The sequence below is a fragment of the Physeter macrocephalus genome, chromosome 5 (genome assembly GCF_002837175.3).
Source record: "Physeter macrocephalus isolate SW-GA chromosome 5, ASM283717v5, whole genome shotgun sequence".
NCBI classification, from domain to species: domain Eukaryota; kingdom Metazoa; phylum Chordata; class Mammalia; order Artiodactyla; family Physeteridae; genus Physeter; species Physeter macrocephalus.
Window position 1 is genome coordinate 89186746 of NC_041218.1, and position 18344 is coordinate 89205089.

The window sequence follows — 18344 nt, forward strand, 5'->3', positions numbered from 1 at the left end:
TTCTTTTCCTTTTTAAGTTAACTACTACTTTATTAGTTTGCATTGAACCGATTTTAGTAGTAGCTGTACTTGTATAAATAGAAAGTGAGAAGATGTGTATGAATTAGTATTGACAATAACTGTTAGTCTATACATTCATAGAGAATAAGTTAACTACTACTTTATTAGTTTGAATTGAACCGATTTTAGTAGTAGCTGTACTTGTATAAATAGAAAGTGAGAAGATGTGTATGAATTAGTATTGACAATAACTGTTAATACATTCATAGAGAATTCTGTACATAAACCTGTAATGCGTTTGTGTTTACCTAAATAATAATAGGAGCTAACGTTTGTGCTATTACTAATTTACCTGGGCTATCGCATTTAATACCCATATCATTTGCAGAAGAAACCCCTCTGTAGTATTAGATTCTAATCCAAGGCCAGCAATCATTTTACCCTGCTCTAGCAGCATGAAGTTTTCTTGCAAGATATTCCCAATTACAGGACTCTATTGTTTAATGTTTAATTGTTTAATAAAATCAATTATACTTCTGCTGTATGATTCCTTCTAAGACTGAGGTCAAATGCAAGAATTAGCAAAAAGAAACCAGTGGGTGGAAATTCACAGACTCCACCTCCCATCCTCCACCCCACACACAGTATCTGGAATAGGTTGTGCAAAAGAGAAGAAATGATGTGCCACTCTTCTGCAAAGAGAACCAGAAATTAGTAAATTATTATCTAGGAATTACATTTTCACTGTTACATACATTGAATTGGCCCGTGTATCTGCTGCATGACAAAATTGTTACTTCAAAACTGACATTTCAAAAACTAAGCTAATTATCTCACCCTAAAACTCTTCCTGACCTGTAACCACTGTTAAAACAAGCTCTAAGGCTCAAGGTAACCTGACTCCACTTTCTTAATAATTTTTTCTCACACCTATCCCAATTATTCTCACCATAACCTCTAAGAGCATGAAGGTTATTTTTTTTAAATTGTGGTAAAATACACATAACATAAAATTCTCATCTTAACCACTTGAAACGGTGCAGTTCAGTAGTGCTAAGTACATTCACTCTGTTGTGCAACCAATATCCAGAACTCTTTTCATCTTGCAAAACTGAAACTCTTATATGCATTAAACAACTCCCCATTTCCACCACCCCTCAGTCCCTAGCAACCATCATTCAACTTTCTATCTCTGTGAATTTGACTACTATAGGTACCTCACATAAGTGCAATCATACACTATTTGTCTTCTTGTCACTGACTTATTCCCTTAGCATAATGTCCTCACAATTGCAGTATGTGCCAGAATTCTTCTTTTTAAGGCTGAATAATATTCCATTGTATGTACATTTTATTTATCCATTCATTTGTTGACAGGGTTGCTTCCACCTTTCGGCTATAGTGAATAATGTTGCTATGAACATGGAGGTACAAATTTCTCTTTGAGACCCTGCTTTCAATTCTTGTGTGTATATACCCAGAACTGGAATTGCTGGGTTATTTGATAATTCTATTTTTAATTTTTTGAGGTACTGCCATACTGTTTTCCACAGTGGTTACACCGTTTTACATTTCCACCAGCAGTACACAAGGTTTCCATTTTCTCCACGTCCTCACCAACACTTTTTTTTTTTTTTTGATAATAGCCATTCTAACAAGTATGAGGTGGCATTTCATGGTTTTGATGTGCATTTCCCCAGGGCCTAGTGAAGCTGAGCATCTTTCCATGTGCTTCTTGACCATTTGTATAACTTCTTGGGAGAGATGTCCATTCAAGTACATTGTCCACTTAAAAAATTGGGTTGTGTTTTGTTATTGAGTTTTAGTTCTTTCTTTCTTGGCGGCTCCACAGGCTTGTGGGATCTTAGCTCCCCATCCAGGGATTGAACCTGGGCCCCTGCAATGAAAGCTCTGAGTTCTAACCTCTGGACCGCCAGGGAATTCCCGAGTTCTAGTTTTTATATATTCTGGATATTAACCCCTTATCAGATATATGACTTACAAATATTTTCTCTCATTCTGTAGGTTGCCTTTTCACTGCTGACTGGGTACAGAAAGGTCAGGCTTTTTTCTTTCTTTTTTTTTCATTTCTAACTTATATAATTGTCTAACTGCTCTCTTCCGTTCCTCATCTCCCGAATTCATTTCTTTCAAAACCTGCTCTCTTCTCTGGCTCTCCTGTATCTGAAGATGGTACCACTCTTTGGCAGCAGGGTCAAACATGGAAACCGTTTACCTCCTCATCCCTTGTTAATGTCAAATTAGTGAACAACTTCTGTTTACCTTCACTCTATGTATAAATCTAGTCACTACTCGTTGAGTATCGAATAAGCCAGGTACTTTACAAACATTGTTATTTAATGCATCCACAATACTGTGAGGTCAAGGGGAAAATTAAAGCACAGGGATTAAAGAAGTACCCAAGAGTACAGAGTTTAAATGACTAAAGCAGGATTTAAACTCAGCGACCTGAGCCTGAGTTGATCTTGCAATCTGTTGCTCAGGGAACTCGCCACGGTGAGGGGCTAAGAGAGAGCGACGTTCCCTCCTAACAGCGAAACCTCCTCACTCCCCTTCGCTACTCTCCCGCCGCAGCGCGTGTCCTCCGTGGCGTTCTTCCGCCCGTTTCTGGGGCAAAAGGGCCCGCGGAGCCTGCTTTACTTCCGGTGAGGAAGGGAAAGGCGGGGGCGCCACCGGAAGCGAGGAAGGTGCTGTGTAATCACCCAGCAAGCTGAGGTCCTTGGGTCTCCTAAAATGCCGGATTACCTCGGTGCAGATCAGCGGAAAACCAAAGAAGATGAGAAGGACGACAAGCCCATCCGAGGTCAGTTGACGTAGACAGGAGCTCCGGGCCGGGGCAGGACCAGTCTTGGTCTGGGGTCCGGGATGGGGGCGGGTTGGATTTCTGCTCGGCGCTCCGTCGCTTTTGTGCCTCTAGTGATTTGAGGCCGGTGCGGCAGCCGGGTTGACCGGCCTGTCCTCTCCGTCTCCCTCTACCAGCCCCGCGTCCTGTGTTCATCTCCTGCTGATCGAATTTTTTATTCATATTCAGGTCTCAGGTCTTGAAGGAGTCACGCGCCCCGCTTGGCCTTGCAGGCCTTGAAAAGTTCCCCGCCTGGCGGTGCTTGGTCGCCCGGACCCTCTTTGCTGTCCCTCCTCCCCCTCAAGTGACAGCTTGCTGTTATCACTGTATAGCCAGGATCCTGAGACATAATTTTCTTTTTTAAAAAAAATTCCTTTAACTAGATAATTCATTCACATGATTCAAAACACGAAAGCGAAAAAGATAAATGGAAAAGTGCCTCATCCTTGACCCCGGCCACCTCTTATTCACGGAGGCAACTAATGTTGCCGTTTTGCCTCATCTTTCTAGGCATTTTCTTTGTACATACAAGCAAGTTTCTTTGTGTATATATATATATATTTACATAAATGTAACATGCTGTACATCTTGCTTTTTAAAAAATCTTAATGATATGATATAAGTTCATATCATTATGTAGAGTCAGTGTGGTCTGTATAGTATCCCAAATAATTGGGTGTTCAGTATTAATGGACATTGCGTTTTCTTCCAGTCTGTTGGCCATTGTAGACCAATGAATAACCTTGTTAATATAACTCTTTACTACATGCACAAACACAAGCTGTAGGGTAAATTTTAGAAATGAAGTTGTCATTTTTATAGACACTGCTGGGTTACTCTCCTTAGAGACTATACCACTTGACCCTTTCCCCGCAGCACGTTCGTTCATGATTTCTTCCCAGTAGCCCCTTTTGTAAAAGCCTCATTTTTATGCTGTTTTCTTTTGTTCCTTATAGGCTATTTTAAAACATTCTTATGGTGGTTTTTTGTTGTCTTTCCTTCCTAAACAACTTCAACCTCTCCTAGCACCCTTTCTTCTTAGTATCCACCCACCCCTCAGAGAAGGAGCATTTCCTCTCTACTTTGATCTCACTCTTTTCCCTTGAAAGAGGTACTCAGTCACCTAGTGTAAAATTTAGTCACAGAGATGTAACATTTCATTTGGGTATTTCTCTGGGTAAGTTATAATTCTATAAATATATTAACAGATTTATCCCTTGGATACAGTAATGACTAATGTGTGTAGCATTTTTCTGCACTTCTTCACCCATGTCTTACCTGATCTTTAGAGCAACACTGAGGCTAACATTTTTCCAGGTGAGAAGACTGATGCTCAGAGAACTTAAATGGTTTTTCCAAGGTTACTTAGCAAATGCATGATCTTGCTGGGACTAGTGCTCAGGTCGTTTTGAATCTCAAAGTCTGTTCTTTGGGCTCCCTGTTCTTGTTATGTCATATCACTTTGAAGCTATGTTATGTACTTTTTAAAATCTGCCTTCACCCAGTTAGATAAAAGTTCCTTGAGTCCAGGAAGTATTTGATGGTTGTGTTTATATCTTTACAACTATTCACAGTTTTTCTCACTCAGTGCAATCTGAATTGAACAGAAAAGAATTGTAAGCTCTAGTTTCTTTTGTTTGAATTCATGTATTATCTCTCTTTTCTTTTAGCTCTGGATGAGGGGGATATTGCCTTGCTGAAAACTTATGTAAGTCCTTTCAATGTCTACAAAATATAGATGTTTTGTGTTGAAATAAGGACTCTTGTTGATATTGGCCTTCCAGAATAGTTGGAAGAGACTGTCCAGCTGTTTAATCTTCACTGAAAAAAAGTTATCTACCTACAGTTTCTATTTAGAATAGATCAGAGAGTAAATACTCAGTGTGTCTAAGCTTATACATTATCTCTGTACTATGTGTAATTAAAGTGCAGTACTATATTGAAAGATATTTGAAATAACTTTCTATATTTAGAAATATTTACTATATTTAAAATGTATGAAAATGAATTAGATCTGAAATGGTAAGTTTTAATGCATAGAAATGGACTTGAATTTTAGGCATGATTTTCATTTGTTACCTTGCATATTGGTGTGTTGCCTGTTTAGGGGAATATATTGGTTCAGGAATAGTTCTGAAAATGATAGATTCCCTCTCTCTACTCTCATTTCACAAGCTTTAGGACAATAATAGCTATTACAAGTGTAACTGTTAAAAGTTTTTGTTTATAGTTTAATACATTGTTGGTATCCTGATATTCTAATTAAACTGACCTTTATCTCCTAGGGTCAGAGCACTTACTCTAGGCAAATCAAACAGGTTGAAGATGACATTCAACAACTTCTCAAGAAAATTAATGAGCTCACGGGTATGTATATTTTTTATTTCTGTTTCCCCTCTTTATGGGTAATGGTTTGATTATATCAAAGGAGCTGAAATACCAATGTCACTCTTCCATGAATCACAGATTTAAAAAAATTATTATCCTTCCTATCTGTTAAATTGGATCTCATTTTAATAATCTCTTTGCATTACCTTTTACAAGAAAGTTTAATGCTTAAGCAATGAAGAAACATCATCCTTTAAGCAAGTATTGTTTCTGTTGGTCAAAGCCAAGTTCAGTTGACTATAATAAACAAGTCAGAATTTCTTCTTGAATAAAAATATGATCTCACGTGGTACTGCTTGAAGTAAGCGGGCTATGGCCTAGAAGTTGGAAACTTTTCTTTTTGGGAACTTGAGTGGTGAAGTTTTATATTGATAGTATTTGACTTGCACAAAAAAATGTCAAATATGGCATCGCATCACATTTTTGGCCTGTGACTACTTTAGGGCCATGGTTTTCAACTGGGGTCATCCCCCTAGGACATTCGGCAGCATCTAGACTCATTCCTGATTCTCCCAACTTAAGGGGGAGGTGGTGCTAGTGACTAGTGGCTAGAGGCCGGGGACGCTTCTAACCATCCTGGAATAATGCACAGGATGCCCCCCACAGCAAATTATTCAGTCCAGAATGTTAGTGGTGCTGGGGTGAGAAAGCTTGCGTTACAGTCCAGTGAATTTTGTAATCTTTCTTTACGTAGGTATTAAAGAGTCTGACACTGGCCTGGCCCCACCAGCACTCTGGGATTTGGCTGCTGATAAGCAAACACTCCAGAGTGAACAGCCTTTGCAGGTTGCGAGGTACGCATAGTGCTCTGTGGAAATTTATTTTTATCTGTACTTTCAGGTACTTTTTCAAGGCTTGGGTATAATGTAATAGTTCGTAAAGAATTTTTATGCCATATTCCAAGTAAATGCAGCTTTCTCCAAAAGTATCTGGGGTTAATTAAAACTTTATACTTTAAACAATTGAAATAGTGAAGACATAATCATATAAAAGATTCAAATGATACAGGAAGATACAGAGCAAAATATGAAAACCTTCCTTCCCATCTAACTACTGAAAATAATTTGGTCCTCTTAATCCTCCAGTGCGTCTTCACGTATATATATTTTTTTATTTTTATTTTTATTTTTATTTTTTGCAGTACGCGGGCCTCTCACTGTTGTGGCCTCTCCCGTTGCGGAGCACAGGCTCCGGACGCGCAGGCTCAGCGGCCATGGCTCACGGGCCCAGCCGCTCTGCGGCATGTGGGATCTTCCCGGACCGGGGCTCGAACCCGTGTCCCCTGCATTGGCAGGCAGACTCTCAACCACTGCGCCACCAGGGAAGAAGCCCTTCACGTATATATTTACATACAAAGAAACATCCTGTGTTCTTTTTAGATATAACTACATATTTTAGAAATCTTTCATTGTCTTTGTTATAGATGTACCTTTTTAAAAAAAGATATTTATTTATTTATTTTTGGCTGCGCTTGGTCTTCATTGCTGCGTGCAGGCTTTCTCTAGTTGTGGTGAGGGGGGGCTACTCTTTGTTGCAGTGCGCGGGCTTCTCACTGTGGTGGCTTCTCTTGTTGCGGAGCACGCTATCTAGGCGCGTGGGCTCTAGAGCGCAGGCTCAGTAGTTGTGGCTTGCAGGCTCTAGAGCGCAGGCTCAGTAGTTGTGGCTTGCAGGCTCTAGAGAGCAGGCTCAGTAGTTGTGACGCACGGGCTTAGTTGCTCCTCAGCATGTGGGATCTTCCCGAACCAGGCCTTGAACCCATGTCCCCTGCATTGGCTGGCGGATTCTTAACAACTGTGCCACCAGGGAAGCCCAGATGTACCTTTTTTATTTCTTCTCTTGTTTTTTAAAAATTACATAATATTCTATAGGTGTTGGGTTGTTTGCAGTTTCTCTTATGATAACAGTGCTGGACTGAACACGCATGTTAAATATTTCTCTACATATGTGCATACGTTTCTATAGTGTAGCTTACTAGAAGTGGAATTATGGGGACAGAGGCATTTACCGTTTTGAAAATGTGTGAAAAAAAGTGGTTTGGCCAGTCTACATTCTTACCCAAAGGTTTTGAGGGAAATGTGTATTTGCCTGATCCATGTAATATATGTGATTATTGATTTTTACACTTTTGCCATTTGGGCAAAAAAATTAAAAAAAATTCACTTTAATTTGTGTCGTGCTGATTAGTAGTATGATAGCTACTTCTTATACTTATTAAACATTTGTATTTTTTTGACCGTTCATGTCTTGTTCCATTGGATCGTTTCTTGTTAATTTTTAGGAATGCTTCATATATTGTACATATTAATCTTTTCTTAAATATGTTACAAATATTTTTTTCTCAGTCTCTCACTTGACTTTTAACTTCTCAGTACTTTTTGTTGTACTGTCTTAACTTTTTAGGAGGTAAATAAAATATATTAGCTTTTTCATTATACCTTTTGGGTTTTAATGTTGCTTAGAAAGGCCTAGCCCAGTCCAAGATTATAAACATGTTCTCCTGTGTTTTATTCTAAGTATTGAAAGTTTTGTTTTAATTTTGCCTCTTTCAGTTACAGGTTATTTTTCTTTCATCTCATCCTCCTTTCCTTTTTCTGTCTTTCCATGCTTTCATTTATTTGCGTTTTAGTTTTATCATAGTTTTAAAGAGTTAAATAGTTCTATAACAACAGTTTTTCCTAATTCCTCTTTACTAGAGACACGTATTTTCAAAATTTTTAGGTGGTTATTTTGGTTTCTGCCTTTCTATTTCTAATGGATAGTGTCAAGTTTTGTATATTGTAGATCACTTCTTCTTGATTTTTAAGTTTCAGATGGTGTTTACTGGTTTTCCCACCATGAAAGATGAGGATTTTGTTTTGCTTTGTTTCCTCTACCTTCATCCCAAAGATACGCCCTTCTCATCCTTACAGCCTCATAATGTAATTATATTAAAATTTTGGTTAGATCCGTATTTAGTGTTTTCATAATTATGGCTAAGTAAACCCTATTCACAAAAAGCCATTAGTAAACTGTGATTACTTTTCCTTTCTTCTACCACTTTTTGTTTTCCTTGCCCTAACTGTCTCATTTTTTCATTTGCCTTGTTGTCTATGTATATTACTAACTCAACCCCCTGCCACCCCGGTTTTTCCCGATCATCTCAGTTGTTCTTCAGATGCATTAGGTCCGTCAGGTTTTCTCATGTGTACCTCAGGTGCATCAGCTGCATCAGGTATTCTCTCAGGTTCATCTTCCTGAGCCAAGCCTTTCCCAGCACTTTCTGAGCTGCTTCAGTTTGGACTGGTTGCCTGAACGCCTGCTGAATCACGAGCATCCTGTGACTTCTTACCCTGGAGGTTCCCTTTGACTCTCTCCTGTTGCTCGTGTATCACGAGTTTCTCTTTCTGATATATTTACACCCTCATTAGGTGGCCTGTATTCTCTGGTAGCTTCCTGAAAGGGTCATTTGGGAGGTACCATTTGAGACCACATATGTCTGGAAATACCTTGGCTGATAGAAAATTCTTCTCCTTCAGAATTTTGAAGGCATTGTTACATTGTCCTCTGCCTCCCGGTGTTGTTAGTCTGAAGCCATTCTGATTCCCAGTCCTGTGTATGTGACCTGTTCTTCCTTTGAAAGTTGTAGGGTCTTCCCTTGTTCTCAGTGTTCTGAAATTCCATGGCCGCGTGCCTTGGTGTTGGTGTGTTTTCAGTTGTGGTGCTGCGCTCTCATGTCCTTCAGTGTGCACATTTTCTTGAAACTATTTATTTGTAAATAGCTTCTTTCCATTTTCTTGGTCCTCTGTTCTGGACTTCTGTTACAGGGATATTGGACTTCCTGGAAATGCTAATCTTTCTCTCCTGCTTTTCTTTGTTTTGTCTTTTTGTTCTACTTTTTTGTTAGATTTTCTTAACTTTGAGTCTATGTATTGATTTTTTCCCCCTCTCACTTAAGTTTTTAATTTCCAAGAGCTTTTCTTTCTTTCAGTGTATATGTTGTGTTGTCCTGTTCTCATATCATGGTTGTAATATGCTGTCACGTCTAAGGAAGTTAAGGATAACTGGAAGGTTTCTGTTTCCTCTAAGATGCTTTTTTCCTCTTTGCTTGCTTGGTGTCTTTTTTTTTTTTTTTTTTTGCGGTACGCGGGCCTCTCACTGTTGTGGCCTCTCCCGTTACAGAGCATAGGCTCCGGCCGCGCAGGCTCAGAGGCCATGGCTCACGGGCCCAGCCGCTCCGCGGCCTGTGGGATCTTCCCAGACCGGGGCATGAACCCGTGTCCCCTGCATCGGCAGGCGGGCTCTCAACCACTGCGCCACCAGGGAAGCCCGGTGTCTGTCTTTTATGTTAGATGTCTGGTAATCTTACTTCATGCTTTTGTTTAGTGGGAGACCAAAAAGCTGATAGAAGCTCTAGATTCAATAGTGAGGCATGTCTATCTCAGGCTTCACTGTAGCTTATACGGTTGAATGTTTAGTTGGGGAGCCTTCAGGGTCAGTATCTTTATATCTTTTCATTTGGATGGTCACTTTTCCTAGAGAAGTTGTCTTCAGTTTCGTGTTGTCTCCAATCTCCAATATTTTGGAAGAACAGTGGAGATAGAGGGCTAGGGAATGTCAGTGGCAGGTTCACTTATGTTTAATCACCCTTCCCCTCTCACCTCCACACTCATTTTCAGTGAAGTTACCACCACCCTACCCCTTGCCCCAGCATTTCTTGACACTTTCTGTTTTACTCTCCAGAATATTTTCATCACCTCCAAAAGAAACCCCGTACCTATTAACTGTCCCTATTCCCCTCTCTCACTGGCCCCTGGCAACCACTCATCTACTTCCTGTCTCTATGGATTTGCCTGTCCTGGACATTTCATGTAAATGTAATCATACAAGGCATGACCTTTTTCTGGCTTCTTTAGCTTAACATAGTGTTTTAAGTTTCATTCATGTTGTAGCTTGTATCAGAACATCTTTTTTTTTAATAGCCAAATTGTATTCCAGTCTAATTTCTCTCGTCGTTGATACTCTCTGGGGAGACATTGTTCTCATACCTCCCATTAATTCTTTAGACATGGTTTCCTTTGGTTTTTAAAAAAATATTTATGACACTGATTAAAGTTTTTGTTTAGTAAGACCAATGTCTAGGCTTTCTCAAGGACAGTTTCTATGGACTTTTTTCCCTATGTATGGGCCATATTTTATTTCTTTTTGTGTCTCATAATTTTTTGATAGAAACTGGACATTTTAAATAATGTCAGTTCTGGAACTCCGATTTCCCCTTTCCCCAGGGTTTGTTACTGTTGCTGTTCCATGCTGTTTTTTCTTTTAAGTTTTTTGGTCAGCCTCTTGTTAGCCCCAACTGGTAAATGCCGCCTCAGACAGTTGATGTTAAACAACTGCCACCGATTGTTTCCAGCAAATGTCCTGTGGGCAGGGGGTGTGTAGACAGTGAGCTCTGAGTCCGGTCAAATAAAAGCAAGTCCTGAGAACGGAGCTTTTCAGCTAGCTGCCAGACAGGTCAGATAGTTCTCTGGGGCTGGGCTTTTGGGGAGCTCCAGTTCTTTGTCCCTGCCTTCCCCCAGGAAGGCTGCTTGTTTTCACATCTACCATGGCTGTGAGGCTGTTGGCTTTCAGGTCTTGTGCAGAGCTGGGGAGAGGGCTATGGGATGAAGGCGAATTTAAACGCAGAATGCTCGCTGTTCTTACCAGGATTCAGCCCTTTTCTTTTTTTTTTTGAATAAACATTCTTTGGATTGTTACAAACCTATAGTTTGAATTCTGAAAATGTTGATTTTGAATGTTTTTGCCAGTGTTCTCTTTGCTTTTAAGGATGAGCAGGTTTTCAAATGTCCTTATTTAACGTTCTGCAAGTTGAGGTCCCTGTATATATACTTTTTCAGCTGAGAATGAAAAAAATCCCTATCTGTACAACAGTGTTGGTAGGGTCTGTCAGATAAAGTAGTGATAGATACTTTCTATATATAAAATTCTACTTCCCTGGTAGACCTTCCCAATAACAGAAAATGGAGTCCTGTCCACAATTTATGCTGCAAGGACAAAGCATTCTTTACCTTACTCTTAGCTCTACCTATATGCACACGCCAGAGACTATTTTTGTATTTCCCTGTATTTGTTGCTACAGCTTATGATATAAGCTCTTTCCAATATGAGTTGTTTTTTGTTTTGGGGTTTCTTCTGTAGGAAGATAGTATAGAAAATAGGCAGTAGACTACTTTCTACTGTGATGTATGTGGGGTTTCAGATTCGCCTTCACAACCCACAGGAAAAGAATATATTTAAGTTAAAAACAGCAACAGTAATAATGGATTTGAAGTATAAACTCAGGAAAGAATGAACATGTTTATTACTTGCCGTAAGACAAGATGACTGTCTTTTTATAGGAAAAATAAAAAGAATACCTGAAGATATAGAGGAGTATCACTAATAAAGCCATACAGTTATGAAAATCAAGAAAGAACTTTTTTTTTGTAGTTGAGCATTTATTTTATTTTTTTATATAGCAGGTTCTTATTAGTTATCCATTTTATACATATTAGTGTATATATGTCAATCCCAATCTCCCAGTTCATCACACCACCATCCTGCCTCCCCGCCACTTTCCCCCCTTGGTAAAGAGAACTTCTTAATGATGAAATATTTGGGTTTAATTTTCCAGGGGAATGTATCTTTTGAAATTTTTATGGCTTGGCTAAAGTTGAGCAGACCCTTGGGATTGAGCATATTCTATAGAGAAGGATCCTTAACAGTGGCCCAGTTTCTGCAGTTCTAGTTTACACCTGCTTATTAGTGTACTGCATACCCAGGAGAGAATCTAGTTACCTGCATTCATTATTAGTGGTTCAGGTTCCTTACTCTAATCAAGCCTTTTGCCATGTTAGATGCACAAAGATAATCAATGCTGATTCGGAGGACCCGAAGTACATTATCAATGTGAAGCAGTTTGCCAAGTTTGTGGTGGACCTCAGTGATCAGGTTGCACCTACTGACATTGAAGAAGGGATGAGAGTTGGGTAAGATTTCTATTTGCAGTAAATACTCGTCTTTCATTGAAGATGCCATGTCACATTCACACCCTTGGCTTGCTTTTGAATGGGTGAACTGGGTGCCATGTAATACCGGGGAGAGGTATTACCTAGGAGAGGGCTGCAGTTGGACAGCCTTGTTGCTGCTGCATCTGTTTCCTGACCTCCCGACCCCCACTTGGCCTTTTATGGCCTCAAATGTCATGATCAAACTAAGTACAGAACTGTAGAGTTGATTTTGCCAGTCTATTTAAGGTAACATGGTGTAGGTGGAGGAAGCACTTGCTCTAGGATGGTTATGAGGATTAAGTGAGTTAATGTAAATAATGTATATAGAACACATGATAATTCACTCAGTAAATTTTTTGAATGTATTGGTGAGGCTCTTTTTTACCTCCTTAGTGTGGACAGAAATAAGTATCAGATTCACATTCCACTGCCTCCTAAGATTGACCCAACAGTTACCATGATGCAGGTAAGAAACCATGAGAGGGAAAAGGAATGGCATGACTAATTGCATCCATCTCAAAAAAACGCTGAAAACTTTTAACTAATAAAATATTAATATGTGGGTATGTATTGAAGAGTTGCCAAAATTTTTTAAACAATTTTTCAGGTGAGAAAGTCTTTATCGGTCTTTATTTTAGTAGTTTGTCTCTCACTTAGTGTCATAACAAGTAATATAGCAAGTGGGTCTAGGACACTGGGCAGTGTATTCCATTTTTATTAAAATTCTTACTTGCTATAAATCTGATTTTTCTTTTAGGGTATTGGGTCTGCTCTACTGGATAGAACAATTGGATTAGTATGCAAAAACGTGTGGCTCTATGTTGTACATTTTCATCCCTCTCTTAGGTGGAGGAAAAACCTGACGTTACATACAGTGATGTGGGTGGCTGTAAGGAACAGATTGAGAAACTTCGAGAAGTAGTTGAAACCCCACTACTTCATGTAAGTGGTTGAGTCTGTTGCCTTTTAAATTTCTTTGTACAAAGATGTGAGAGCCTTTTGTGTACTGTGCACTAAAATTATGCCTATATATTAGTTTTAAAATTTTATGTTTTCCTAAATGAAAAATTTTGATGGGGTAGAGGGTAAAGGTGTGGAGAATTGGTAAGTTCCAGAAGAGAAAGCAAAAGGATTGAGTCGTCAAGCCTATTCAAAAAAAGAAGAATCTGCTGTTTAGAGTGACGAGGTTGAGGCGTAACCTTTAGAATAGGTTATTGTAGAAGAAACAGTGTGTTTTAATGCTATCAAGAAGAAATGGGCTTTACTTGAATCAGATTAAGCCTGGGGGGGATAATGGAAAAAACTAGGATATTAAATATGAGATAATACTTTTATTCTTTAAACACTGTAATTTTTTAAAATTAGGGAAAAAAAATGTTTTGTTAACCCTGGATAATAGAAATACCTTTAAAAGCCATTCAGCCTTGTGTATTAATGAGTCTAGTTTAGATCTTATGTCTTATTCATAAGTAAAATTCTTATTTAGATCAAGTATATAAATTGTGGACTGAATAATTTTGGTTTAAATATATTAATGTAGAAGTAGTCTTGTTTTTATTGTAGAGAATTGATAAGTGTAAAAATCATGTCTCCATCACAGCCAGAGAGGTTTGTTAACCTTGGCATTGAGCCTCCTAAGGGTGTGCTGCTCTTTGGTCCACCGGGTACAGGCAAGACACTCTGTGCTCGGGCAGTTGCTAATAGGACTGATGCTTGCTTCATTCGAGTTATTGGATCTGAACTTGTACAGAAGTACGTCGGTGAGGTAAAGTAAATTGATCATAATCAAAGAATATGTAGCTCTAAGAAAGATTTATAAAGCATAGATGAAATTAAAATGGGAATTCCACATTGAAGATTGAGACCTGAAATTTTTTGACTGATGGATTGTAATTAGTAGGTCAGAAGCCCAGAAGCCACCAGCATTCCCGTGCGGTCATTTGGAAATAAACTGCTTAACATTTTTAATCAGTATGCTCCCTACTCAGAAGGGTGACATTTTCTACAGATTTGGTTTGTAAGATCAATAACCCAGTAATGCCCAGTGAATGCATTCGAAGGTGTATTCACTTCAGGGGCAGTGTTTTATGTTGTTCTGAGAAAGAGAACAGAGATTGTCTATGTGTATGTGCGTGGGTGTATATACACACATACACAGTTTTTTTCATTAGAGAGTAAGTCTAGGGCTGAATATATTATATCTGAAACATTAATGATTAGTATACTTACAATGAGAATTAGAAAAAGGATCTGTATGAGTTGAGATATACTTTTATTCCCTTATCAAAACTTACAAATCAAATTCATTGATCAGAAATGCCAAGTGATGGATCAAATGCTTTTATTTCCTCAAGTTTTATTGATTGAAATGGTGCCTTTATTTTATTTAATCGTGTTAATTTGACCTCTTCAGGTCTTAAAGTTATTGGCTATTTAATAGGTACAGAATCATGAAATTACTTAATATTGTTTTAAAGCTAATAAGATTAATTTGACGGAATAGGTAACAAACTTCAGTCCTTCTGTAAAAGCTTTAGGTAATAATGGTTAAGAATACTGTTAGGTATTAAAAATATTACAAAGTTTGAAGTATAACTTATTGTATTTTAAAAGATTTTAAAACCAACTCTGAATTAACACTTTCTTTTTTTCATCAGGGGGCTCGAATGGTTCGAGAGCTCTTTGAAATGGCCAGAACAAAGAAAGCCTGCCTTATCTTCTTTGATGAAATTGATGCTATTGGAGGTATGAATGGTATCTCAGAGAACTTTACAACTGGGTTTCATGAGAATTCTGTAGTAGTATGTGAAAAGTTCCCCTGATACATTAATCTTGTACAGAATTTTAATTCCAACTCTTTTATGAGCTTTAGCACATCAGAGTCACGGATCTAATAAACTTTAGGGCCACACCATAAAGGAAAGAAGAAGCATTATACAGCATTGGTATTTCTTAAAGTCTTTATCTTTGAACTTTCCCAGTTTCTTTCCTAGGGCACATATTTTCACTTTAGCAACTCCTAACTTGGGATCCAGCTTCACTTAATTGGATCAGAAAGCACTGGGGCATAATTTAATTGGTGGTAGTTTTTCATAAAGTGTACATAACATTATTGGCTTCATAGATTTGATGAAATACAGTATTAGCTGTGCAATCTAGACAAGTTACTTTAACTACTTCTGAGCCCCAGTTTGCTCCTTTTGTAAAGGAAATGATAACTCCAGCCTTGTTTTTTCATGGGTTTTTGAGATGTTTGAAGTCAGTCATAAATGTGATTGACTGAAAACTCTATACTGTTCTATAGGTCTTGGCTATTGTTACAGTCTATAAGAGTAATAGTTCCTATTAGCTGTAGAAGTGTCATATCACCAGACAGTTGTTGTTTAATGAACTTAGTGACAAAAAAAAGTTAAAAAATATAGTGGATGGGCTTCCCTGGTGACACAGTGGTTGAGGGTCCGCCTGCCGATGCAGGGGACACGGGTTCGTGCCCTGGTCCAGGAGGATCCCACGTGCAGCGCAGCAGCTGGGCCCGTGAGCCATGGCCGCTGAGCCTGCGCGTCCGGAGCCTGTGCTCCGCAACGGGAGAGGCCACAACACTGAGAGGCCCACTTACTGCAAAAAAAAAAAAAAAATTAGTGGATGCTGTACCACTGTTTGGGGACTGGTTAGGATACCCAAAGTCTTGCTTTTAGACTGGATGGATGTTGTGGGCTTTGGACATTCTGTAGGTAATGTTCAAGGGCCATAATTTGACCACAGTCTGTAGATGCGGTGTTGTGACCCTGAAGTCATTTTTATAGTATCATTGGAATAAGCCTTATGACGTCAGGATGCTCTGAAACTGTGGCTTCCAAAATGGATTTTTGTATAAAACAGTATTAGGGTGAAGGAAGAAAATACTGGTACTTTTCTTCATATTTAATCTCATTTTTGAAATTTCTATTTTTTGTATTTTATAATGTACATAATGCATTAATACAACAGTATGTATTTACACAATTTTAAAATGAAAAAATGTATATGGAGGCCTCTTCTTGTGCTATTTTGGTTGAAGTGAAGAAGAATATTGACATTAACCTAGAGTATTCTAATATATCCGAATCAGTGTGATAGTAAGCTGTTATAGTTCTACTGTATTATGGATTTAGCCATATTTCTAAGGACAGTTTTGAGAAATTTAGAAGAGTAAGGCATTTTCTTACATATACTCAAATACCATTATAGTGCTAAACTTTGCATGTATTCTTTTGCCTAGTCCAGGTGTATATTGTGTTGAATGGAGGTGTTCTTGAGTGACTTAAACCAAAATCCTTAAAGAGGATTTAAAGTACTTTAAAGGAACCCATGTTAAATCAACCTATGATGCCTCCTTTCCTCGTTAGTTTTGTGTAAATCAGGCTGTTCTTACAGGATTTGCTTAAAACTGAGACGTTCCCTTGGGCTGGAGGGTGTGATCTGAACTGAGATTTACTGAGCAGAGTGCTGCTCTGAGTAGATGTGAAGAGTGTCTTTCCTCCTGTCTTCTCAGGGGCTCGTTTTGATGATGGTGCTGGGGGTGACAATGAAGTGCAGAGGACCATGTTGGAACTGATCAATCAGCTGGATGGGTTTGATCCTCGAGGCAACATTAAAGTTCTGATGGCCACAAACAGACCTGACACTCTGGACCCAGCTCTGATGAGGCCCGGGAGACTGGACAGGAAGATTGAGTTTAGCTTACCTGATCTCGAGGTGGGAACATCATTTCACTGTAGAAAAGGGATTCTTGAAATTTTTTCTTCCTGTGCTGTTTTCCATTTTAATATTTGTCAATTCCCGTATTTTTAGGGTCGGACTCACATTTTTAAGATTCATGCCCGTTCAATGAGTGTTGAAAGAGATATCAGATTTGAATTGTTAGCACGACTGTGTCCAAATAGCACTGGTAGGTAGAAAGGTGGTCTTGCTTCTATTTGCTGGTCTGTCTATTTGGGCTGCTTTAATTAAGCCTGTTATTTTTTTTGTTTGAAAGGTGCTGAGATCAGAAGTGTCTGCACAGAAGCTGGTATGTTTGCCATCCGAGCACGGCGAAAAATTGCTACTGAGAAGGATTTCTTGGAAGCTGTAAATAAGGTCATCAAGTCCTATGCCAAATTCAGTGCTACTCCACGCTATATGACATACAACTGAGCCCTGGAGGTGTTCGTGAAAACACTTTTCATTGGAATCCTAACCGTATACCGACCTCTTAATAACCATTTCACACAAAAAATAAATGGTTTTCAAAATTGTATGCTTTTTTTCCAGATGTCTTTTCTCTGTGGTACAATAAAGGGTGATATCTAATGCCGTTAGGCAGAAAAGCTGTTTTTTGACTTGCTACCATTTTTAAAGGTTCCAAATTGAGAAGTGCTTGCTTTGACCACATATGTTCTAGGCATATGCTGGTTGAGTGCTGTACATATATTATCTCATTTTATCTTCCCATCTGCCCAGTGACGTGGATTTAACAGATGCAGAATTTTCCTACCTCGTTTCCTTGCAGCAGAGCTGGGATTCAAGTCCAGGTTTGACAGCTCCATCGCCGATGTCCCGTCCATTACGCTCTCCTGCCCTCATCACGGTGGCCCAGCCGGGCACATGATTCACATGTGTTTTGACAGGTTTTTTTCCTACAACGTTGAATAAAGCAGCTTTGGCTAAACTATGTTTAAAGTGTAGGAAGCATCTGATGTAATGTGTTTTGCTTTGCCATTTGAGTTGATTTCAAATTAATCAAGAAGGATTGTTGATTTTAATGACTAGCAAAGTAGTAAAGCAAAAAGAAAAACATACACATATAATAATCTCATTTAGAAAATCTGGAATTGGCTTTATACAGAAAAGTACTTATTTTCATTTTATAAATTAATGGTTTAAAATTTCAGTAAAGCTCCCGTTAGACTTCTGGTCTATAGTGAGGTATTTTTAAAATAAAAGTTTTTATTAGAATCTTAAACAAAGCTCTTTAAATTTCTTGTACAGCCACCACCAAATTTCCTCCCCTCTTCCACCACAATTACCCCCTTCCAGGCCCCTCCCAAACA

The 18344-nt window shown here is 38.7% G+C and overlaps 1 protein-coding gene across 1 annotated transcript; it reads left to right on the top strand.

Moving 5' to 3' along the window:
* The first annotated feature begins 2671 nt into the window (after nt 1–2671).
* PSMC2 (proteasome 26S subunit, ATPase 2) lies at nt 2672–18260 on the top strand. The gene is made up of 12 exons (XM_007129465.4): nt 2672–2824; nt 4534–4571; nt 5149–5230; nt 5946–6045; nt 12124–12255; nt 12670–12742; nt 13123–13218; nt 13877–14041; nt 14934–15021; nt 16808–17010; nt 17107–17203; nt 17291–18260. Exons 1-12 carry the CDS (start codon nt 2755–2757, stop codon nt 17446–17448), a joined length of 1302 nt encoding a protein of 433 aa, XP_007129527.1. The 5' UTR covers nt 2672–2754; the 3' UTR covers nt 17449–18260.
* Nucleotides 18261–18344: the final 84 nt, after the last annotated feature.

What these genes read in the sequence shown, in the direction of transcription:
- PSMC2 (XM_007129465.4), top strand. Translation starts at nt 2,755, where the DNA reads ATGCCGGATTACCTCGGTGCAGATCAGCGGAAAACCAAAGAAGATGAG. An exon ending in GGACGACAAGCCCATCCGAG is followed by an intron (nt 2,825 to 4,533) that starts GTCAGTTGACGT and finishes CTTTTCTTTTAG; the next exon opens with CTCTGGATGAGGGGGATATT. An exon ending in TTAGCTTACCTGATCTCGAG is followed by an intron (nt 17,011 to 17,106) that starts GTGGGAACATCA and finishes CCGTATTTTTAG; the next exon opens with GGTCGGACTCACATTTTTAA.